Genomic DNA, 23491 nt, shown 5'->3' on the forward strand with positions numbered 1-23491 from the left:
ATATATATAAATGGCAACAACAAGCCTACAGCTGTATGCAAATAAATGTATTCCTCGCAAGAATATTAAATATTACCCAGCATATAATTAGAAAATTAATAGCAGTGTTCAATATGAAGAGAAAATCTTATTTAAACGTAGTACAAATTATAATCGCCTGTAAACCTGCTGCGACTTGAACTACAATGTGACGTCATTGTTGTGCGTCCTTCTCTTGAAGGACCTCAAGGTACGAGGCAACCACAAAGTAATGCACTTGAGGTTTTATGCAAAATATAGGCAATGTCTCTGTTCAAGCTTCAACACTTTTCAGAATAGTTTCATACTATCGTCGTCGTATTGCAGGCTGTCTCCTTGTATTTCCCCAACAGCCTTCAGGACAAAGAGCATAGTGCTGATGGAGCAGGTACATCCCACGTTGTTGGCCGATCAAGAGGTTGCAATATCGGAAACTACAGAAATCACTAAAGAAAAAGACCTTACGAGGATAGAAAATAAGCAGAATGACTCGGGAAAACGCAAAAAGGACGATCTAGAGGAAACGGAGGGAAAAGGACGAGGGAAAAGACGAAGAGGAGCGGGAGGAAAGAAAGTTCGTCCTGGAGAGAGGTACGTCCCTCCGCCGCAGAAACGCAACCCTGGAGTCAGCTTCAATCAAGAACATTTTAATGAGACCTCCTACTATTTTGAAAACGGTCTTCGGAAAGTTCGTCCTTACTATCATGATTTCACAACTTACTGTAAAGGCCGCTGGGTTGGCAAGAGTCTCCTCGAAGTGTTCAAGAGTGAGTTCAGAGCTGAGTCCATAGAGTACTATCAGAGAGCGGCCAAAGAGGGGCGCATCCGCCTCAATGGCACACCTGTTGACCACCTCTCCATTGTGCTGAAGGTCAGTAACTTTGATCAAGTGATGATCAGCATTACAAAGATATCGTTTTTACTAGACCTATGAATAATTTAACCTGCTACCTCATTTCACTTGTGAAATTCTCTTGTTTATCATTTAGTTACTGGATTATTTAATTGCCCTCAATTTTCCCTACTGCACAGAACAATGACCACATGCGGAACACGGTGCATCGCCATGAGCCCCCTGTGGTGGGGAAGCCCTTGCAGATCTTGGCTGATGATGGCGAAGTCCTTGTGGTGGACAAACCCGCCTCTATTCCAGTGCATCCCTGTGGCCGCTTCCGACACAACACAGTAATCTTCATACTTGGCAAAGAGCAGGGCGTCTCAGAGCTCCACACGGTGCACCGACTGGACCGGCTCACCTCAGGAGTGCTGCTGTTTGCACGAAACCTGGAGACGTCTAAACGGCTGGACCAACTAGTCAGAGACAGACAGGCATGTCCTGGCTGAGAAATAATGTTTAGAGTATTCATACAATGAGATCACTGTACTTTAACTGAGTTTTATTTATTGCAGCTTCTAAAGGAGTATGTGTGCCGGGTAGAGGGGGAGTTCCCAGAAGGGGAGATCACCTGCGAGGAGCCTATCTTGGTGGTTTCCTTCAAAATCGGCTTGTGTCGGGTGGATCCTAAAGGTAAAGAATGTCGTACTGTGTTTGAGAGGCTCAGCTTTAATGGCAAAACGAGTGTGGTGCGCTGTTTACCACTTACTGGCCGCACCCATCAGATCAGAGTCCACCTGCAGTACCTGGGTTTCCCCATCCTCAATGATCCTATCTATGGCTCCTCTGCATGGGGTCCACACAGGGGCAAGGGAGGGCTGCTAAGCAGGACCAATGAAGAGCTGCTGCAGGCTCTAGTGGAAGAGCACAGGTCCCAGGAGAGTCTACACCTCTTGGACATACCCGACAATGTGGTCAGGGAGGTTGAAGAAATGAAGACAAAAAGAGTCTGTAACGATGGGGACATAAGTGGAGCCAATCACCTGTCAGATAGTTGCACAAGTGATCATTTTAACACTACAGTTACAACAGATGGCAGTATCAAGGAAATTTACTCAAGCTGTGAGAACCCTGTTAAAGGCTCTGAGAGAGAGAGCATAGCTCCCAGTGCGATTGCATCGAACAGTAAGCTGGACCACCTGTGCAGTGAATGCAAACTTATACGTGCTGACCCCACAGAGAAGGAGCTCATTATGTATCTGCATGCCTTACGTTACAAAGGTCCTGATTTTGAATATTCAACACATTTACCAGATTGGGCAAAAGAGGACTGGAAAGAGACAGTTTAAGGACCACTGCTATAATACATCAACTTTATTTTGCAGCTTGGATAAAAAAACAATTTGTTTTCCATACATACGTCATATAATATATTTTTTTTTCCAAAGCAATGGCTACATTCTTCCAAGTGTCAAAATGTAATGGTTGTACTACCAGGCCTGGATAAATAAAATAGAATGACTAAAAAAAATGTTTTGTGTTGTCTGTGTAATCCCTCAGTTGTCCAGGTAGAAGAGGCTTTTTCCTGTCAGAACTGAAGAAGCTTCTTGGATGAGATGAACAAAATGTTGAATAGAATTTTCCTTTGCTATTTTAAGTGTTGAGTACAGAAATAGAAAGTCATTTGACTAGTACGCATCTGGTCTCCCTAAAAGTCATCACTTCAGGTTGCATTTACAAAAGTTCTATAACTTTTCCATTATTCTTTTAAACCCTGTTTTAGAAATATGTCCTAGACCCACACCAAAATGGAATGGTAACCAAGATGCTGTTGTCTACATATAGCATGTGTATACACAGCATGTTAACTACCAAAAGATTCAAGCAAGTTTTCAAAGAAAAAAACATTTTTTAATATAAAAATATATTATAGTGTATATATACATGTGTACAGTATAGTATATGTACTAAAGGTGATTAAAATGAAGCCTGTAATACTTTTTGCACCTCTTTAATTGACTGTAACTAATTGACTACAAAAAACAAAAAGTTATAATGATATTTTGACTCTAAACTACATACAGCCTTTTTTTTTATATCACAAAGGCAGTAGCATTATTAAATAAATAAAAAAAAAAAAACTGATTTAATCAATTATACACTTTATTCATGAATATTGTCTATCTTCAGACACCACACTGTATGTGTGAGAAAATATATTTTAAAAAGAGAAATAATCATTTGATTAGTCGACTAATCAAGTGAAAAATTAATCTCTCGACTACTAAAATATGAGGATCAAGTAGTTATTTGTGATTTACTTTGAATTGCAAGTATTTTAATGGAGATTTCACAGACAAAAATGACATACTTTATTGAAAAAAGTGCAAAATGTGTGTGTCTTGGGGCCTAAATGATAAAGATGTGATGAAAATGAGTTTATCAAGAATAGTGAACCCCACATATAATTTTTCAGAGTTTTGTATCTGTTAATAAGTAAATCTGCAACGAGATCATCATTGCCCTATCTATGGTCTCAGCCTATAAAATGTTACACATATTAATTACACCACACGGTAATACATGCTATTGGTGTTTTTATACACAGAAAAGACTGAACATACTACATCCAAGTATACATAACTATACTTGGATATTGCTACCATAATGCACAATGCTATAAACCTCAGCAGCTGTCCTCATGCTCTCTTTTAATCCACACATCTGGTAGGTCTGGTTTACTGTTGGGTAAAATGACCACTTTACTGCTCCTGCCTCTGTTCTCGCTCTCATATGGTGTTTCTTTCAGAGACAAACGAAGGGTATCCCTTTTGTCATTTAAGTGTCCAGGTGGCTGCTGCTCCTCCTCTGTGGATTGCAGTGACGTGGAGGCCTGTACTTCTATGACATTCAGGCAGGTGTCATTTGAGCCCTCCAGGCCCTCACAGGAGCTCTGCGTCCGGGCCCACAGTGGTTTGTTATGTGCTTTGACCTCATCTCTACACACAGACTGATGGTCAATTGTTTCTCGAGTGTGACTGGCCGTAGTCTCCTCGATGCTGGAAGAGGAGGAGAAGGGTGTATTGCTCCAGTGTTTAAGTCCACTACAGTGACCCCTGCAGGCTGTGCACAGCAGTTTGTCTTGGTGCAAGTGGTCAGGCTGCATGCTGATCTCTTTGTAGGGAGAGGATGTTTGCAAGGCTGAAGGCGTAGGACACATTTTGTGTTGATGACTGCACATGTCTTCTCTGCTACTAAACTGGATCTCATCTGAGAGGACAGAAGGCCTGTTGGACAATTTGCTGGTACAAGTACTGTTTTCAAAGCTGTCACTGAGTCGATAGGCCAGAGGTTGCAGCTCATACTGCTCGTGCCCCTGACCAGTGCCAACGGAGAGCTTCTGTCTCTGCTGACGATGGTGATCGGGGTATAGATAGCCCCCTCCATCTTGGTCATAACTCCTCCTTACTCTGTTTTTGTCAAAAGCTCCATTAGCCGCAGATGAGGAGCTGGTGTTTACTGTCACACAAGATTCAGTCTGTTCCATAAAACATGGAAACATGATCTTGCCACAGTTATGCTGAGGTCCAAAAAAACAGCACAGAGACTGGAAAAAGAATGTAGCAAATCCACAGGCCACACATTTCACCAAAAACAAAAAAATACCTAACTTTCTAAACAGTAAAGCAGTTGATGGTAACATAATAATCCCCATACAAAAGAAAGCTCCAGAAACTACCGCAACAGGGCAGCCCATCCTTTTAGTGGCATGTGCCACCTTCCCAATTTTGTCTGAGTGTGGAGCTAGGTTGTAGGAAATGCAGTAGTTTGCAATGAAGTCGACAGCCAACCCTGCAGCACAGGATATAAAGAGGGCCTCGATGCCACTTAGTTGCCACTCAAGCAGAACCAGAAGGCCAATAGTGACAAAGACAGTGCCACCGACTGCCACCATGCCATACAGACTCAAAGGAATGTTCCAGGTACTAACCAAGAGGAAGGCAAATGTCAGGGCGACAGAAAAGCCTGATACCAGCAGTGTCTCTGAGCCCAGGGACTGCTGCAGATCCAACAGAGAAAGCTGGCTCACAAACCATCCACGGCCCAGGCCTGGGGGAGCACCAGATTTCTCCCTGTTAAACCATGCAAGGATTTGTCCATAGTAGCCACTGGTGGTGGTGTAATTAAAGCTGTAGAGATATGTGGTTCTAAATGCTAAAACAAGGGCAGCAATTCGTCCATCTGTGTGGAAATACACTCCCCCGGCATGAGCCAGGCGGCCCTGGATGTAGCGCTCTGCCAGCAGCAAACTTAGGCACCGCTCAAATACAGTGGGATGGAAGGGGAAGGTCTGGTTAGCACAGCACAGGTCATTACCCTCTGAGCAACGCCGCATTGAGACCCACTCTACTAACTGCTCTACCAGACATATGTTTTCTACCATGCCTTTGTCCTCAGGAGATGGAGGCAAATAAAAGCTTTGATTCTGAACATGTGCACACAGATCCTTCAACCAAACCTGGGAGTCAAAGCTGCTCATATTAAACTCTGGGTCCAGCACCAAAGAGTTGTTGCTGTGTGGGTTGAAATGGTCCCCGTTATCAGTGGCTTTCACTCCCCAGACTAACTGTAGGCTAAGAGGCATGTCTTCTCCAGTTCTCTGGCGTTCAAACATAAACATGTGGCGGTACTCTGCATCATACCTCTCAAATGGGTGACTAGAGCGGAACAGTTGAGTAACTTTGCTCTCCAAAGTAGGCAGCTTCATGCCTGGCTCCACACAGGCCATGTATGTGCCCCCAGCAGCAAGCACAGCAAACCAGCATACCCAAATGTATCGAAACTTCACTACTCCACATGGGAGGATCTTCAAAAATAACAGGTTTGATGTATCACTGAGCCCTCTTTTAATCTCTCTTGTTTTCTGGCTGATATTGAAAAGACATTTCTTACGTGAGCTTGTCTCCCAGAATCCATTGGTATTTTGGGAGCAACAAGGTCTCCATCCCTGAACTGCAGCAGGGGATGAATTCATGTAGTGTTCACGCAAAATGAAAGAACATGGCAGCCACACTAATGCTAGAAGTGAACTGATGCAGGAGGCTGTGCCCAGGTAAATGGCAAAACATCGAATGGCTGGGAGGCTGCTTAGAAAACCAGAGAAAAAAGCTGCACTAGAGGTCAATCCTGAGGCTATAATTAGATAGCAAACTTCATGCAGAATTCTGTTGACTCTCTTCTCTAGAGAGACACAAGGTCTCTGGGAGAGCAATAGGTTCCAAAAATCTGCAAATATAAAAATCTGATTTGAACAGCTCCCCAGAAGAATAATGCCTGCAGTAAAGTTAACTAGAGGAAAGAAAGTCAGACGGTAAACGACTTTGTACAAGAAGTAGGATGTGAGGAGGGACCCAGCAATGGCTAATACAGATAAGACTACAACAAATGGTGACTGTAAATAGACGGTCATGGAGAAAAGGAGGGACAGGACTGCTAGGACAGGGTAAATGCAATCCCTTGAAAGGTAAAATCTAAAAAGCCTCTGTTTGATGCCAAAGTCCATGCCAGTGATCGTGGTGTTATTGTAAGACAGATCTCGTCCTTCCAGAGTGTTCATATATATCTCCATCATTTGCTCTCCTTTCTGCACTGGTAGGAAAAGGAGGCTGTACTTTAAGGTGGGGATTTGGTACTCCATTGTCTGAGGACCCAGAAAGTCCTTATCCACCAGAAAGTGCAGTATCTGGAACACCACACGGGACTGTTTACAGCGGCTGGGAACAAAAGCACAACCACCATGTTTGGGTCTGTCCACACAGGCCTCCACGAGCTGTCCTTCATGATAATACAGAGCACATTTACGCAGCAGACTCAGAGACTCCGACACCTGTAAGACAGATATTATGTCTTATATATATGTGGAGACTTGTGAAATTGTATTTTATATACAGTATGTACAAGTGACCTGGTGTGCAGTGAGGCTGAGACAGCAGGACGCATTTGTGAGGACAGCTAAATAGTTTCCTAGAGACCAGCTAGGACAGCACCCGTTGCTCAGCCCGCTGTCTTGGGGCTCGCGTCGCAGAGGGCGCTGGCACACATCCTGGAAGTGTGCCTGGGACCGGATCTTACACAAAATAGGAAGGATTTTGAACAATGTAAACTACATGAATATCGTGCTTTTTTTTTGGGGGGGGGGGGGGGGGGTGGCATACCCTGGACTGCTCCATCTCACACATGGAATGGATGGTCTTCAGGCTCCACAGACTGGCTGCATTTTCAGATCTGAACACAAGCTGGGCCAGATGCTCACCTGCACATGTCATGCACACAGTCATAAATGGGGATTTGTGGGGGTACATTTTGAGTGTGTTAAGACTGCATATGGTAGATTTTATTCATTAGGACTATATTGTATTCATTTGATATTCATTTGATCTTTACTCCTTTGTACCAGAGTGTGTGTGCCAAGTTTGTGTGCATGGTATATGATGTGTGTGCAGCTGACCTGGAGCATCACAGAGGAAGGAGTCTGGAGTGGAGTGTCTGGCCAACATCCTCCTTGTGCGCGCTCTACTACTGTTCTGACTGACAGCTCCTCTGCACCATACATGAAAACAGACCATACTATTTGAATGCACTCTATTCTTTTGCAAGTGGACATTTGAATAGTTGTGTACTCTTATTTAAAGTCAGCTAAATAAAAAATGTAACACATTTTGTTAAATATATGTACAGTTGTGTACACCCAGCACAGAGCAGAGTATAGTGTGCTGACCTTGGACTAAGTGCCTGTGGCAGCAGAGACAGAGTTCTGCCAGGGCCTGTGTTCTCCAACAGCTGCTGCAGACTGGACTCACGCAGGCTGATGTATGTCCCCCGTGGCTGAAAACCCTGCATCCGAGCACAGACATCAAAGAGTGCACTCTGTTCTCCATCAGTGTCAACAAGCTTCCAGAGATGCCATGGTAACCTTGAACTTATCTGCACGTGCTACTGACGTTTGACTCAAACAAAGCAATTTTTTCTATTATTAATCTTGAGTCTTGTAAACGCAATTATATTTTGGCTAGAATAGTGTGGGGTATAATTTATATCTAACAAAAAGCATCTATGTGAGACTCACCATTAGAGGGTTGGAGAAGTCTGGTAATGGACCTATCAGAAGTGCTGCTCCGGAACAGCCCAAGAGCAACAAGGCACAACCCAGCAGCAAACCTAATGGGTGCTCAACCAGCAGCTGACTATATCTAAACCAGACACACAAGCAGGTGGTCAGATACATGTTTACAACAGGGATTATTTTCTGACACTTACATTCTGATGATCCGTGACAGACCTCCATCCCTGCAGGGAATCAAAAAGCCTGCTGTAAATGGAACTAGCCATTCATGTTGGAAAAACACACAGAGCAAAAAAGTGGTACCTGACAGTCAGTGCCTGTTTTGTTTTGTGTGGTCCACTATCAGCTGAACTGTGTAGCCAGTGACAGCGAACTGGTCCAGAACACGAGGACTGAGCAGAGCTAAAACTTTGACCTCCCCTCATCTTCACAGCCTCTAGCGAACACTTGTGGTTTTCCCTTGAACCTTTAGGGCAGCTGTGGCAGGTGGTAGCCTGACTGGAGTGAGGGCACATCCTGGGTAAAGGAGAGTCAAAAGGCCCCAAATGGGACCTTTGTGGGACCTGGAGACAACAGGAACCTTCTTCAGTGCTCTGCTTTACACTGTTACGAATCACAGATTAGAAGGACTGTGGATAGAAATCTGCTTTCATTGCCATTAATTAAAATAAAGCAAAACATAATAAAATAAAAAAATGACAATAAACTGAATTTTCACATCTAGTTCATTTGATGGAAAGGTCTGAGGTTAATTAAAAAAACAAGTGACTATATGTTTGTTTCTAACACATGAATTGTGCCCAAATGTGGCGGAGTTTAATGTAGGTACCTGGCGGTAGAGCTTGCAGGAGGAGGAGGGCCTTCCCAGGCTGCTGCAGCTGTCACACAGTCTCTCCTCAGAGAGGAGCCCCTCCTCAGAATGGTCCACTGTGCACTGGTGCTCAGGGGAACACAGAGCAATGGATGGGGGGTCACTGTGGAACACACAAGACCCAGCATTTGACAGAACACATGAAGTAGGCTTACGTACACAATCTACAACTGATGGACGGCAGCACTCATTGCAAGAGAGGTGCTTAGTCAAACACTTTGTAATAAGTCATTGCTAAAGAAAGAACATTGCCACTGCGTGTATCTGTCTATACTGAGCCAGATGCACACTAAAGTGGAGTATTATGTTTGTTTTTCCACAAGGGGCTTATGGTAAAATGTTATGCTGTGTACTTCTTGCTCTGTCTCTAGGGCAACAAAGTCAACACTCGATTCACTGATGGGTTATCCCATAATAACCCCAGAGTTAAGAGTTAATGAATAGTTTTGAGTACACAGTCAGAAGATAAATGTTCTCATTAATCCCAGAGATTTTATTTTTTTTTACAAAAAATCTGCCAAATAGGCCTTATCATGCTCTTCAGTTAAACCAAAGATTTGACAGGGCTGGTGCTAGCTATGACATCACAGACATTAAAGGAACTGTATGTAATATTTTGATTTAAAATTTCATAAACTTCTGTCTGTCTGTGTCCCTGGTACAGTAACCATGTTCAAATCAAATATAGCACTGGTAATAATACTAATAGTGATATATTCTTTCTTACAATTGGACATGATGTCCCATTTATTTGTTACAATTTTGTGTTTTGGTTATCAAGACGATTATTTAATCAAAAAGCAGAATCAGCCCCACATGAGTCTCTCATGTAGGTCACCAATTTCTGTGCTAAAATCTTAATTGTTTTGAACCTAAAACTCTGATCTGAATCCTGACTACCTAAACCCCAGGACCTGCAGCCAATCATTAATCAATACTAATAGTGCGGCCTCTGGGTGAAGGCTCTGGAGGTTCTAAGCTTTCACACGAGGCATCCATACACTGAGAAAAACATATATCTGTCCTCTATATGCAGGTTTAGGCATTGGCAACCCAGGTTCAGTTGTGACTGTAAAACCTTTTTCAAAACTGTAATAGCACAGGGTGCATACAGTTCCTTTAAGGATAGAACAAGTAACAACAAACTGCTGTCTTCCTGTACAATCAGTTATTTTTAGGCTAAATATGCTGGACAGATAGCATCTTTACATGCATCACTTTATAAAATAAGCTCACATTTGTTTTTGCATAGCCTATTTATGTAACTTTGAGTGATCTGTGTTTGAGGTAGTCAGAATTATTGCTCACTGAACAGTAAGACTTCCTGAATGGGCCTTACTTTCCTTTAAATAAAAAGTAGCCTAAATCATCAGTTTTCTTAATTATGCATTTGAAGGCAGAGGGTGGGGGCTTCAAGAAAAACAGGCCAATAGGATGCAAAAGTAACTCAGTCTCAACCATATGGCTTCATATGCCAATTAATACCTTGTGTATGACCCGTATTTTATATGGCATTCCCAATATAAACAAATCTTTTTTTTAAAAAAAATAGAGGCCGTTTGACTCGCGCTCACAGAGCAGATCAATGGGCACATATAGACTTTATAGTCACTGGGCACATCAGGTCAAAAAGCTAGTACCACTGGTTTAGCTAGCGTATAGCAACAGTGCAAATGCAGTACTAGTATAGGATATTTAGTCAGACACTAGCCATTTATGGCCATTAAAGTCATCACACTGATCTCTGCTTCTCATTTACTAACAATAAGCGACACACATTTAATTAGTCTGCTCAGTTGTCTTTTCCATATCATAATGAGATGCATATAAAAGCGCCCACCTCTGAGCTGCGTCTCTCGACCTCTCTCCGGAGGAGAACTCTTCCTTCACTATCGCGCCCGTACTCTCCCCGTGCGAGCACGCGTCCATCCTGCTCTGACGGTCCAACTCCACAGCTGCTTAATGAATACTCGCATCCATCTGTCCATACGCTTGTCACGCAGCTCGTTTGTTTGTGATGCTCGGCTCAGAAGAGGCAGAGGAGCGCGCTGATTGGCTCCGAGCGGCTGATGACGCGCGCTTCTCTCGGAGCGTTTGACCGCACGCAGCAGCTCATTATAGTAAAGCGCCCTGGAGCCGGCCTACCTGTGGAGTAGATCCTGCTTATGTCCAAATGTGAGCCATTTCTTCAAGATAATTTGTATCAGGCATAAATGGCACCATAGGCCTGTTGTATTGACTTTCCCAGAGAACAACCAGCAACAGCAAACGTGACAAAATGATAATATGGTTTATTTTTTCTGAGTGCCACCTTATCCAGGATGCGTTTTGGTGCTATAGCTCAAATTAAGAACAGCTCACCAAAAATTGTTGTTAAACAATTTTAGAGTTTTAGAGAGGATGAGCCAGTATTCAGACCTTTCTTTAGTCCTCTAAAGAAAATATAGAAAATACACAATTAGGCCTACCAAATACTTGAAATGATGGAAAATAGACTGCTGCTGATTCTTGAGAGAGGGGTAGACCTATAAATAACAGAATCATAAATAATCTCGGTAAATAGGTATTGTAGACCTATGGCCCTGTTTCAAGAAGCAGGTTTAGTCCAAACTCAGGGTTTGTTAACCCTGAAAAGAGGTCAACTCTCTGAGTTTTCAGTTACACAGAGAGTTAACCTGGACCCTGAGTCAGTCCATGGTAACTCAGTCTGAACCTAACCTGGTGCAGAGCAGGTTTTATTCCTCTAATACTGAATTTAACCAGAGTCTGCTTATGAAGGAGAGCTCTGATTGGCCAGTTCACTTATCCATTCAAGGAAGTAGGAAGAGTTAGATCAAGAGGATTTAACTTTAGAAAAATGTTATGTTTTACACTTTTTTACATTTAGTTTCAATTTGCAATTTATAAGACAGCTCATTGCTTATAACTTTTTTAATTAGTTTGATCACGTTTATCAGGTCAAGCAAATGGATGAATTAATTTAATTCATTGTTGGATTCATTTTATACATGTTTTTATGTCACATATGAAAGTACAGTTTGTGCTACTGCACTCTATGCTCAAATATATATCAATCCTTTTAGTGCAACATGTGCAAAGTGATGGTGAGTAAAATTATTTGAAGTTTTAAATCTGTATTTAATGAACTACAAAAGTTAAAACCTGAATTTAACCTGTCTACAGTCACGTGACTTCCTGTGAAGAACCCTCCTGTGGTTGCCATGGTGAATAGTGAATCCACTTTTCTGGGATCCATTGATCATGGCTTTTCTCCTCAGCTAAATTCAAAATTAACAAATTATAAGTGGAAACAGGAAACTCTGAGTTGGCCCTGTCTGAGTATGACAACGAGGAACTTACTTTGTGAAACAGGACCCAGTGTTTTACTTTTTTTCTTGTCACGTTGTTACTGAAACATATTTATTTTTATAGTCTGTTTCAATCATTTGTGTGAATAAAAAAGGAGTTCAACGTTTGTAGGCTGTGCCTATCGGGCTTACATTTTGCTTAGCCACTTCATTAAAACGATGGATCCCATATGTAACCTTATAGGCAGGACACTGGTTACGACATAAGATCTAGGCTGTTCCAGGCCTAGGCTACAGCTTTCATGAGGACATGACAGAGTCAGACTGACTGTCCATGACTGGTTGGTTGCTGCCACCTTGTGGAAAACTTATGATTTTAAACATGATTAGAAAAGATCGAAGAAAATTGCCAAATCATGTCCATGAACTATTATGAATGTAGTCTTACTTAAAAGCTACTTCTGCCCGGATTAAGTGTTGTGGTTTGCTATTGGCCAGTCGACTATTCTATCCATAATCGTCAACCTTTGTGCTTTTCATGTAGGCCTATCTGTCTTTTGGTCTTGGAAATGTTGGAAATTTGTAAATTTGTTTGAGTTTACGTTTGATCTTGGCTAATTGGTGTCGTGGTGCCTGGGTGACAGTGACAAACACGAGGCCTTGTTGAAAGGTGTAGTTACGAGCGGACAGGACACACCTCTGGAGGAGTTCCCGGGAGGAGGAACCAGGAGCTGATCACGTCTTCAGCACAAACTCACAGAGAACTTTCACTCGCGATCTGCAGTGTGGTGCGCGCCAGAGCCCGGCAGCGGCGCGTCTTTTTCGGAGCTGCTCAGAAAATTATGGGCAATTCTCTCCGTGCAGCCGCACTGCTGGCCTTTGTCGTTCTTTCTATTTTAGTTTCTCTACTCATCAGCAGCGTGCAGCAGTTTGGTGCGCGGGTCGTTTCCAACGTGACCCGTAGCGAGCAGCAGCTCCCCGAGGCGCTGATTTCTCAACTCATCGAGAGACGCAAGGAAATTGTCCCGCTGCTCTTTCTCAATGAGGATGAGGACCACTTCTCTGACCAATCTTTGGACTCCACGTGGGACTATAGAGTATGGGACAAGATCGCTCGTGGTTCGAGCCGTGCGCCCGGAGCTGAGCTGGGCTGTGACTCTCTGGTGGACATGCAGGCGCTGGAGGTACTCGGCTCGGGCTACACCAAACTCGTTGTCAAAGCGAACCTGGCCGGAGGTCTGGCCGTGGCGCTGAAACTGGTCAACGAGCAGGGTATAGACATGGGCAAATGTGTGGAGGAGTTTAACGAGCCAGAGGCGTGTCGGCAACTCGTGGCTTATAAACTGAAGAAGGAGATGGTGCTGTTAAAAAGGCTCCAGCATCCAAACGTCATCGGGGTAAGTCTAAAAAATATGAATATTTAAGTCTAAAATATCTTTATATTTAAAATACTAAATGCTTTTATGTAAAATATAGGGTATAATATAATATACCTATATTTTTTATATTTAAACTGCCCTGAATTAAATCTTAGACTGGACAGCATGAAGCAGTTTTTTTGTTTGTTGTTGTTGTTGTTTTGTTTTTTTTGTTTTGTTTTTACAGTATTAGCTATTAAGACGCTGACTTTCCAAAATCACCACTCAACTAAAATAGGCCTACATTAATCTGCAGATCGGCCCAAATATAATAATGGTAGACTCCATAGTTTCCATAATCACGAACACACCGTTCTAACCTCTTTGTTGTTCACACTGAGGTGGAAGAAAAGCTCCTCAGTCTCATACCAGCATGTCTCTGATTAACTGAGCGCTGCTGACCCCGCACTGACCTTTATCCGGCCCTTTAGAACACAATTGTCCTCCTGTCTGTCCTGACTCTGCTCTGCATCTGCACTTATAGCCTCCAACCGTCTGAACCCAGTCTTTAATATTGTGTGTCCATTTGTGTAGTTTCTAATTTCATGTTCTTGATGCCAGAATGGTGGTTCACCTAGTTTTCAAGTATAGACAAAGGAGCAAACTAGAGCAAACTACTTGTACTTAAGTTATCAAGAACCTTTCAACTTAGATAAGAAAATATTTCACTACAGAGGTTGATTTCAGTGTGTATGATCTTGATGGTGGTGTTTCTTTACTTTTTCCGAAGGGCCACTTACTATGTGTTGAGGGTGGAGCAAAAATCAAATTAAAATTGCAATTGCATATTATTCCAAACTTTTTAAAGAGTACCATTTAAATGTATAACATTGTTTAGGTTAGCAGGTTTAAAGTAAAATTACTTCAGTACTTTCACATTGTTGCTGCTTACTCTGGTTTTGACACTTCTTAAAATCACACTCCTAAAGTTTTTTCGTCTTCTCGGCTTTCACTTGTAGCTCAAATACCTTGTGTGCATTTCCCATGAATAACTGAGTTTTATCCACCCTGTAGCTCCGAGGGCACTGTGAGGGCCAACACCGAGGCCGAGAGGCAGATGGCCGAGGGGGAGCTGAAGGAGGCAGACTGGCTGTGATCCTGGAGCAGGGCACGCCACTGCAGATGATCCAGCTGCTCCAGAGCCCCTGGGAGGACCGCTTCAGGGTAAGCAAAAAAATTAGAATGCTGCATTTTGGGAAACTTGTAAAGCAACATGACATACTGCATAAGATCTCTATAGAACACATTTAGACGTTCTGATACATGTCTCAAGATTTTATATTTTGTTGTTGTGATATAAATATTGCAATTTCAAATGAAGTGAATATGTAACACATTTCATTTATTCACAATTTTAATCTGTAATTATGATTAATTGTGAAATCTATTATTCTTGACATTTTTAAATGATAGAGAAATTTACAGTTATTACATTTGTTAATTTGTTAATACAACTGTGTCTCTATTGCTTTTATGTATTGGATGTAACACGATATGTAAATGTACCAGTTTCACTCTGAATAAAAATATGACAGTGACTGTTCTGGCCTTTGATGGGACTGGGGTTGACTGCTGTAGCCCTCGGTAAAGTGCAGTTTGACACGGTGATCTGAGGTTGTGTGATAAAAGGAGGAGTGCGGCAGATATTGGAAACTGCTGTGTCGTGTGTCTACGGGGAGGGAAGGCCATAATCCGCTGCAGCCCAGGAATTTGAGCCGTGCTAACAGAGGGGCTTAGTGCACCCCCAGCCCAGGTATGCTCCTGGCGGGGGTCCCACGGCAGCCTCATCAACCCTGCTTGTGAATATCCAGAGAACAAAACCTTTAAACATTCTGAGCAAGATTTTTTAAAGTTCGAACAATGGAGCATGTATGTCCTAGACTCCATCACCCATAGAGCTGTAATAATACCAAACCCCCTGGAGCCGCGCGGGCCTCTCCATCTCACTACAGTAATGCAGGGTGTTGGGTTACGCCCCTAGTGCTCAGGACGTCCCAGAGCAGTCCACATGACCTCAGGCTGGAGCTATGTGTGCAGCACCGCAGCAGCTTTTGCTCTTCCACTGGTTCAGCTAATGCAGTTATTTGGTTTTTAGTAGCCTACTTATTTTCTCTTTTTGTTTTTATTATGGTGTTTAAAGGGCACTATAAAAACAGTCTCAGGAAATGGCTTGCAAATGTGGTCAGTGGAATCGCAGTGTGTTTGGGAGACTTTGGAGTTGCTATTTTTATCAATTTAATGAAAGGGGATAAAACGGTGTTGAGAGCCTTTTGAGGTGACCTCTGTGAACTCACAGTTCAAACCAAACTTCATTTAAGGCATTTTTCTCAGGTGGCAACACATAAACCTCACATTTTTGCTGTATTTTGAGATGACATTACATATTTAGTACAGAGAATAGGAAAAAGTGGCTCTTGCCCCCATCTGGGAGTGGGACATCATCATAGAATCTGATAATTACTGCAATATCCCAATAATCTTGTGACTGTGCTGTGTGGTAGGTCTGCCTGGACTTGGTGCACCTGCTGCACTTCCTGTCCAGCTCTCCTCTAGGCTCTGTGGCACTGTTGGACTTCCAACCACGGCAGTTTGTGATGGTGTCCGGGACTCTGAAGCTCACGGACTTAGATGATGTCAGCGCAGAGCCCACCCAATGTCAGACCAACGCAGACTGCACCCTGTTCTTCCCCCAGCGCAACTTCAGCATCCCCTGTGTGCGTGGCCTGTGTGAGGGGCTCAACCAGAAGAGGAACATGTACAATGCCTACAGGTGCAGCAACAGTGCTTTACTGTGATGTGATGAGGTGATGAGTGAAAGCTTTGAATACTGAGGCGTGTCATCATAATCCCTGGTGAGCTATAATATGTTGTACCCACTTCTTGATGGAAAATACTGGAGGCTAGATGAAGGCACTTGTGTCTGTCAACTTTTATAGAAAAACTCTCAACGACATTGAGATGCCCTAGTTATTAAGAACATATACAATACGCTCTGCCCTCAAGAGTTGGAGTGAATCCAAAGCTGAATCTGTGAATATAATCACATTTATAGTAGTCCTTGTATATTAAAGTTACACATTTGTGTCCATAGCCATCATGTGTCACATAGGACTTCCAAGTGTCATAATATTTTCTGTCCATCTAAATCCTATCTGTCTGGCTGCAGGTATTTCTTCACTTATCTGCTGCCGCACCAGGCTCCACCTACGCTCACACACCTGGTGGACCACATCATGAACTCCACAGGTGAGCAGCATAACAGATCTAACCAAGCCATTGCATTAGTCATGTGTTGACATGTCTGTCAGTTTATTATGTCTTAATGAATAGCAGTCACACAAAAGCTGTGAGTGGAGCCTCATAGTGGATGTTGTGATGTTTTGCAGGGGAACTGAAAAGTGACATCAATGAGACGCTGCAGGCTTTTGAAGAGCTCCTGGCTCAGTACCAGTCTGGAGCGCACCTGGACAACCTGCCAGCTTTTGAACTCTCAGGTACCAGGACTATTTAAATTAAATTCTTTGGGCACTACTTGAACTGTACTGTATAGTATAAAAGGCCAACTAATGGTAGCCTAGAAATCTTGCAAAGTTCTACTGTACAATGGGGCAGGTCAAAATATAAATAAATGTTAATTCAGTTGCTCAGACAGTGTAGCTGTACTGTTTATATTAAGCATTTTAAAATTACCTATAGTGGGAATATGGAAGAAATTCAGAAACTGAAAAAACTGGTTTACAGCTCGTACTTTGCATGTTTTTGATGTGGAAATACATCAGTGTAATACCTAGACCAGTCTATTTCAGTCTTAACTGCTCTGATCCCAGACAGGCCGGCTCGCTGTTTTCTTAAGGAATGGGAGAAAGTCGGGGGCAGGGTTTTTTTACCTCTCCAGGCTGTTTTGACAGGTTTATTAGGCAGCTGGAATGAGAGGACAAGCTCAACAAGAAGGGATTAGTCCAAAGTCTCACCAGTTTAACCCATTTAAGTCCAAGAGATCTTTGAGGTCTCACAGGAATAATCACAAGCTTGTTTAGTCATTTTGTGAATCTAACACATTTTCTGCTTCTAAATGTATCAAATTTGTAAAAGTGTTGTATTTTTAGTAACTTTCAGATCAAAACCTTGAGTTATAAATTGATGTGGGCCTGAAAGTTTTTCTCAACTACTTTTCAGCTTGTGTTTTAAGTTGGAATATGATGTTTCTCAGACTTTGTCTGCCCCTGAAAGAGTGCATAGTCTCCCTGCACCCCTGGCCTCCCGTCTCTCCTCGCTCCCCCTGCTCTATGAAATATTAATACCAGAACGACTGGCTGGCTGCGTTCCTGTGCCGAGTTTCCATTCCCAGATGCAGGACTGTTTATATAGCAGTGCTATGTGAATTGAATCACTGATGGAGGAGTGTAGGGGCTCACACGGGGAGGAAAGGCTTTGACTTAACAAGGAGGTGCCAGGGGCCAAAGGCACAAAGCTTATCAGGCCCTCCACAGCCTGAGAGGGCATGGCACACAGCTTGGAGGTTGTTTGATGTTTAACTCAGTGCGTTTTTTTTTCTCACTTTAGATTTAGCTGCTAATTAAATCACCTGTAGTGAGCTGGGGCCTATGCAAATATCCCCAATGATAATTAAAGTCACAGCAGGAAATGTTATTAGCACTCCAATAACTGACATGACTAATTAATACTGAAGGTTTACAGTTTCAGTCTTTACACTGTAGAGAGATGTCAGAATGTCCTAATCAAATATGCATAGCCAAAAACAGGGGGTGAAAGTGATACATGCAATGCCTATTTGGCTTGTTAAAATGCATCATTCACCGAACATGTCTTTTCACACACTTACCACACCCAGACAAACACTCCTCAAAATATGGGAGTAACCCATGATGACAGAATAGGATCCTTCTTTTCTTTAAATATTAGCTCATTCCTTGAAATTAGCTAGCACCAAATGAAAAGAAGGGGACACTGTTGATAGAATATTTCGATGAAGAAAAAGACAACCCATATGTTTGCATACTTCTTAATAAACTTAATAGTGGCATACATTTGGTTGTTTTTGGGTAATATTTAGTGTGGACATAGTCAGCAGGAGTGGAGAGTTTTCCATTCCAGTGTATTACTTTGTTAGACAAAGAGCGTTCTCCTGATGGTCCATGACACAGTGGTGATTCAGGGCTGTCTGTTGCAGCAGCAGGCTCGAATTCTCTCCTCTGAGCTGAACACTCCGCCCCTTGTTCACTTTTCTTCCCTCTTCTCAAAGCCAGAGGCAGATCCTCATGTCGTTTTCCCCTCGCCAATGCCCCACCCGCTGCTGCCAGTTAGAAGGTTAACAGGCAGCGCTCTTCGCACAGCTAGCCTTTGTCCACTGCTGCACAAATGTGTGTCTCTAATACAGAGCAGATGATTCAGGGCTGGAGAGCAAAGCGGCTGAATGGAGCTCACTTGGTGGAGGTCAGGGTTGGGGCTATATCTTATGAACAGGATGTGGAGCCAACTGACATTAGCCAACAACCAGAACATTAAAGAGCTGATGATGCTTTTCTCAGCTATAAATCAGTTTTGGTCAGACTAAACTATTATGATTGATTGAGTGACTAAATCAAACATAGGGCTCATTGAGCAGTTTGACCTTGGCAATCTCTAATCCGCAGATGATCTGAAACCATTATTCTGACTGACAGTGTTGTACTGTTTTTGGTGCTCCTGAAAAATGATGATGTTCTGCTGTTTATTCTACAGACTACTGGTTGCTGCAGCATGTGGGGGCCTCCGGGGGGCAGTACCGCTGCTGGCTCTCCTATAGTGCACAGGGCTGTGTACTGTCGGTGCACAGCCCGCGAGAAGCTGCGCACATCTGTAACTCTCACTCCCAGTGCTCCAGCTTCAGTTTGACGGGACAGAGGACATGGAGTGGTACGTGCTCTGCATCCATTGTGGTGTTGTAGCTCTGAGTGATCAGTGTCTTTAATCTTTTAATGGGGTTTTTAAACACAAACATACACAGTCATTATCCATATCACGTCCGAACATGTCTTTACTGTGGACTTATCCTCTCATCTCTCTCTTCAGGGCGTCTCCTGGCCTTTTTCCGGAGCAGCTCTGCTCAGCTCATTCCTAATGGCACATCAGATGTGTATGTGAAAAAAAACACTGTCTCGGACACGCCTTCACTTTGACAGGACTCGGCGGGACTGTCCCTATGCAGGATTATGGACCATGAAGTGGCGCAGATAGAGCTGTACCCATGAACATAAGAATCAGTAGGAGGGATTGTGCTCTTCTGCACAGTGTGTGAAGCGGAGCCAAGTGGCTGCCTGTGCCAGCTGCTGTTTACAGGGATTTCCTCCAGGTACGATCAGAGCGGGACGTCCTGGCATAGAGTTGCCATCATCTCACTGAGCCTGAGGACAAGAAACAAGCGCTTAGACAAATCCACAAGCATTCTATGCATTACCAGAATCATTCCTTTATGAAGATAATGTATTTACATGATCAAATGTTTATATGCTTGTACATCTGATTTTACATGCACCTTGTGGGTGATTCTTATATTTTCAATGAAAAATTATTATTCTTTTTATACTGTAAATTTGGGCTTTTCATAATATAAATGTCTTTTTTACAACCCTGTGTTGTGGTTATTTACATGCTCTTTGTCTATGTGCAAGTGCACTTACAGAGCCTGTTTGTTTGTCATTAGCACCTCCATGAGTGCAGGCGTGGGGCAGCACAGGGGGTGCTGACTCACTATTGTGTGTTTTTAAGTCTTTATCTATTCGCGTGCTTGCCCTTCTGCAATCTGCACCATCTGAAAAGGCCAACTCAAAGCACACAGTGTCACAGAGTTTGCACAATACCAGTGGAATGCATTCATATGCTGTGCCATGCTGAGCTCATTATCAGCCTTAATTAATACATGTAAATGAGCCACTGCTTTATGGGGCAGGCCTACGACAAAAAACCTGACGTGTGCTTTGCACCGAAATGGACCTCCATCTGTGACTGCAGACCCAGTGGACCTGGGACTGAGCAGGACTGCTTTCACCAGGGACTTGTACACCCACAACTAGCTCTATTTTGTTTGGTCCCTTTATTGTTGTCATTTTCAGACAAGAACAGACATGTATTTGAGAGTAAATTGATAGTGGAAAGTTTTGTTCTGAACAAAAACTTGAATAGAGGTGAAGGGTAGACATTTCTTGGCTCTCAGGATTTGTCTGATTTGCATACAGATCTCAGAGAGCATGTCCCGTCCACAGGTTAAACGTTTATGGGCTCTTTAAAAGGGCTCCGGGCCCTTGTTTGCCTGCCATTGGCCCTTGTTGTCTGGACAAAGTCGGCTGATTAGAGCCTGATAGAGCAGATAAGAGCTGTGAGATAAGGCTTCAACAGACTGACCGGAAGGACCTGTCTGAAATGGGTCTAATCCCTCTCTGTCCAAATTATTTGTTGTGTTGCTGTTCCCATGTGTCCGAGTGCTCCTGAGTCCAGCGCGACAGCTTGTTGTTTCTCATTGCCCCATGCTCCTGCTCTGTTTTTAATGTTTCTAGTTTCACTCTGCTTGTTTCCATGGGATTGATTCATGACCCCCATCTGGAAATAATATCTGTTCATGAAAACAAGCCATCAGCACTTCTAGAGCAGAGTGTATGTGCCGCATGTGCAAGCCCTGTGTGGCTCTGTGGTGGGAATGAGTATATTGCTTGGAATGTCTCGTCTCTCTTCTGCCTGATTGCCGGATCTTTATATTTCTTATGTTTATGTACTCAAACCCCTTTTGAGTATAACAAACACAAAACATGTCTACATGTTTGTTCAGTTTGTCTAAAAATCTACTGGCCCTGTAGGTGTATACTTCCATCGAAGGAGGTTCCTTCGAAAGCAACATTCAGAGAGCCTTTTAGTACCAAAGTTAAGCTGCAAAAACTATAACATCTGTATTTTTGTATTTGGTACACACAGTGCATACCTCCACCTTCTAGATTGTGTCTGTGAGGACTGACCCATGAACCCTGAGCGGACAGAGAGGAAAATTCTGGGGAAAAATGACAGGCCAGCAGTAAAGTATGAGCTTGACCAGAACTGAAAGTGAATGAAAGGCTGAAGTATGGTAGAGTAGAGCTGGGCTGGATACTTGCCTCCTTAGACTCATATGAACTAATTATAGCAGAATGATTTGTGTGGCTGTTTGAAAACTTGTGTAATAGGCTGTGTGTGTGTGTGTGTGTGCTTGTGTATTTTGATTTGTGTGTACATACCATTTGTGTGTACTAAGTTGCTCAATACTATAGTATATTCTTTTTTTGTCAGAACTTGGGAGTGTATGTTACACTCTCACCACGCAGTTATAATCTGCCAGCATGACAAGAGAACAAAGGCAACCTTTGACCACTGGTATTGTCTTAAGTCTATATTCAGGGAATAGATGCAATCCAAAAACATCATTTTATGAATAATCATTGTAGCACATAGGGCTTCCTTTGTGCAGGGCAGCCTCACTGGGCAGTGTGTTTAAGAGCCCCCAGCCTCTGGTCAATTGGAATGCTGACCGTCTGTGTTTGTTTAAAATATAACCACGCTCTTTCTGTCTCTGGTTTATGACATTCTCAAGTGCTGTGTGCTGCAGATTCCCCTGCTGCTCCAGAGCCCATACCCTCCACCCAATTCCACAGAGCCATCCATCACACACTGTTTGGACAAACCCCCACCCTCCACCCCCACATACCCCTATGTAGTGTCATTAATGTGCTGCCCCTCCCAGGCCCCCAACCCCCAGCATGTAGGTCATCCCCGAGGGCACGGCCTGCTGAGGATCACAAGCAGTGGGACAGTGGTGTGGTTCTAATCAAAGACCTGCCTTTTGTTCCTGGAGTTTCCCCCATCACACCTCCACCACGCAGGGCCAGTTCTCAGCAGGGTCACCCCCTTGAGCTTCCTCTACACACACATGTTGGGTTTTCATTCTCTCTGGATACATTACATTGACTTACATTCATATTCTGGTGACCAATCCTAACCTTAACCACAGTTGTTACTGTCTTAACATGAAACTAACTTTTTACTATTTTAACCAATATCTGAACTTTAAACCATTGTGTTTTAATAATAATGGATTTACATCATGAAGGCACATTTCAACAAAGCAAAAACTATGCTCATCTATACTCAAACTCAATCTGGAGCCTTGGGTTTCACTGTGGTCTGACTTCAGTAAGACAGGCTTCTATGATACTATCATATACATTACAAAGTTTGACTATGTGTAACTGAGGTTTGTCATGTCTGGGCCATCACACTGGGTGAAAGTGAGCTCCTGCAGCTCGGTGTAGACAGTTCAAAGCTAGAGAACATTTGGCTGTGTTGACCTCTTGTTCGTGACTAAGGGTCATCTTAAAAGGAACTGTTGGTCACTTTTATGTTTTGTATGTTTGTTTTTTTAAACTCCTGTGACCATGTGATATCTCTCGTGATTTAGTTACATATTCCGTTCACATGATTGTTAATGGGAGATGTGTATCCTTAGTCTAGGGTTGCTGATGTGTCACACTTCATTATTGTCCCTGAACACAATAACATTAGTGAAAGCTAATGTCGTCAGGGAGGCTCTAATGGCTGCTTCAGGCTGTTAAACCTGTTAAGTGCACTTCTTTGCCACAAGTTCCCAATTAGGCTTCTGCCCACAGTGTCATAAAACAGTTAGAGCAATGAGAGGGGTTGTAAGATTTCACACTATTAAAAGTTGATTAGAGCTGCTGTATGGCCCAGGTACATTAACATACGACTTTGCATGTGAGATGGCTGAGAAAACCATTTAAAAATGTTAGTCATTCTGGGTCAAGGCTGCTAATGTCATTATACTGTACTGACCCCCTTCATACACTAATGAGGAACTAAAGGGCTGAAGTGTCTGTAGCC

At 43.0% G+C, this 23491-nt stretch overlaps 3 protein-coding genes across 3 annotated transcripts; 2 read left to right on the plus strand and 1 right to left on the minus strand.

Moving 5' to 3' along the window:
- The first annotated feature begins 181 nt into the window (after positions 1–181).
- Positions 182–2376, plus strand: rpusd2 (RNA pseudouridine synthase domain containing 2). Its single transcript, XM_033987677.2, has 3 exons — positions 182–889; positions 1051–1347; positions 1429–2376. The coding sequence occupies exons 1-3, from the start codon at positions 251–253 to the stop codon at positions 2200–2202; spliced, it is 1710 nt and encodes a 569-aa protein (XP_033843568.1). The 5' UTR covers positions 182–250; the 3' UTR covers positions 2203–2376.
- A 971-nt stretch (positions 2377–3347) lies between these two features.
- disp2 (dispatched homolog 2 (Drosophila)) lies at positions 3348–10776 on the minus strand. The gene is made up of 10 exons (XM_055231289.1): positions 10688–10776; positions 8806–8950; positions 8280–8539; positions 8171–8200; positions 7980–8103; positions 7632–7747; positions 7362–7453; positions 7069–7166; positions 6819–6980; positions 3348–6740 (listed from the first exon to the last, which is right to left on the minus strand). The coding sequence occupies exons 1-10, from the start codon at positions 10774–10776 to the stop codon at positions 3540–3542; spliced, it is 4317 nt and encodes a 1438-aa protein (XP_055087264.1). The 3' UTR covers positions 3348–3539.
- A 2154-nt stretch (positions 10777–12930) lies between these two features.
- pkdccb (protein kinase domain containing, cytoplasmic b) lies at positions 12931–20524 on the plus strand. Its single transcript, XM_033987673.2, has 7 exons — positions 12931–13552; positions 14588–14737; positions 16075–16343; positions 16740–16819; positions 16960–17067; positions 19316–19489; positions 19646–20524. The coding sequence occupies exons 1-7, from the start codon at positions 12998–13000 to the stop codon at positions 19750–19752; spliced, it is 1443 nt and encodes a 480-aa protein (XP_033843564.1). The 5' UTR covers positions 12931–12997; the 3' UTR covers positions 19753–20524.
- Positions 20525–23491: the final 2967 nt, after the last annotated feature.

The sequence above is a fragment of the Periophthalmus magnuspinnatus genome, chromosome 22, assembly GCF_009829125.3.
Source record: "Periophthalmus magnuspinnatus isolate fPerMag1 chromosome 22, fPerMag1.2.pri, whole genome shotgun sequence".
Lineage (NCBI taxonomy): Eukaryota > Metazoa > Chordata > Actinopteri > Gobiiformes > Gobiidae > Periophthalmus > Periophthalmus magnuspinnatus.

Coding starts and splice junctions, on each gene's coding strand:
- rpusd2 (XM_033987677.2), top strand. CDS start 251: ATGCACTTGAGGTTTTATGCAAAATATAGGCAATGTCTCTGTTCAAGC. Junction 890..1,050: donor ACCTCTCCATTGTGCTGAAG/GTCAGTAACTTT, acceptor CCTACTGCACAG/AACAATGACCACATGCGGAA. Junction 1,348..1,428: donor AACTAGTCAGAGACAGACAG/GCATGTCCTGGC, acceptor TATTTATTGCAG/CTTCTAAAGGAGTATGTGTG.
- disp2 (XM_055231289.1), bottom strand. CDS start 10,776: ATGGACGCGTGCTCGCACGGGGAGAGTACGGGCGCGATAGTGAAGGAA. Junction 8,951..10,687: donor TCGAGAGACGCAGCTCAGAG/GTGGGCGCTTTT, acceptor TGTGTTCCACAG/TGACCCCCCATCCATTGCTC. Junction 7,454..7,631: donor CCACAGGCACTTAGTCCAAG/GTCAGCACACTA, acceptor TGTATGGTGCAG/AGGAGCTGTCAGTCAGAACA.
- pkdccb (XM_033987673.2), top strand. CDS start 12,998: ATGGGCAATTCTCTCCGTGCAGCCGCACTGCTGGCCTTTGTCGTTCTT. Junction 13,553..14,587: donor AGCATCCAAACGTCATCGGG/GTAAGTCTAAAA, acceptor TCCACCCTGTAG/CTCCGAGGGCACTGTGAGGG. Junction 19,490..19,645: donor GGGACAGAGGACATGGAGTG/GTACGTGCTCTG, acceptor CTCTCTCTTCAG/GGCGTCTCCTGGCCTTTTTC.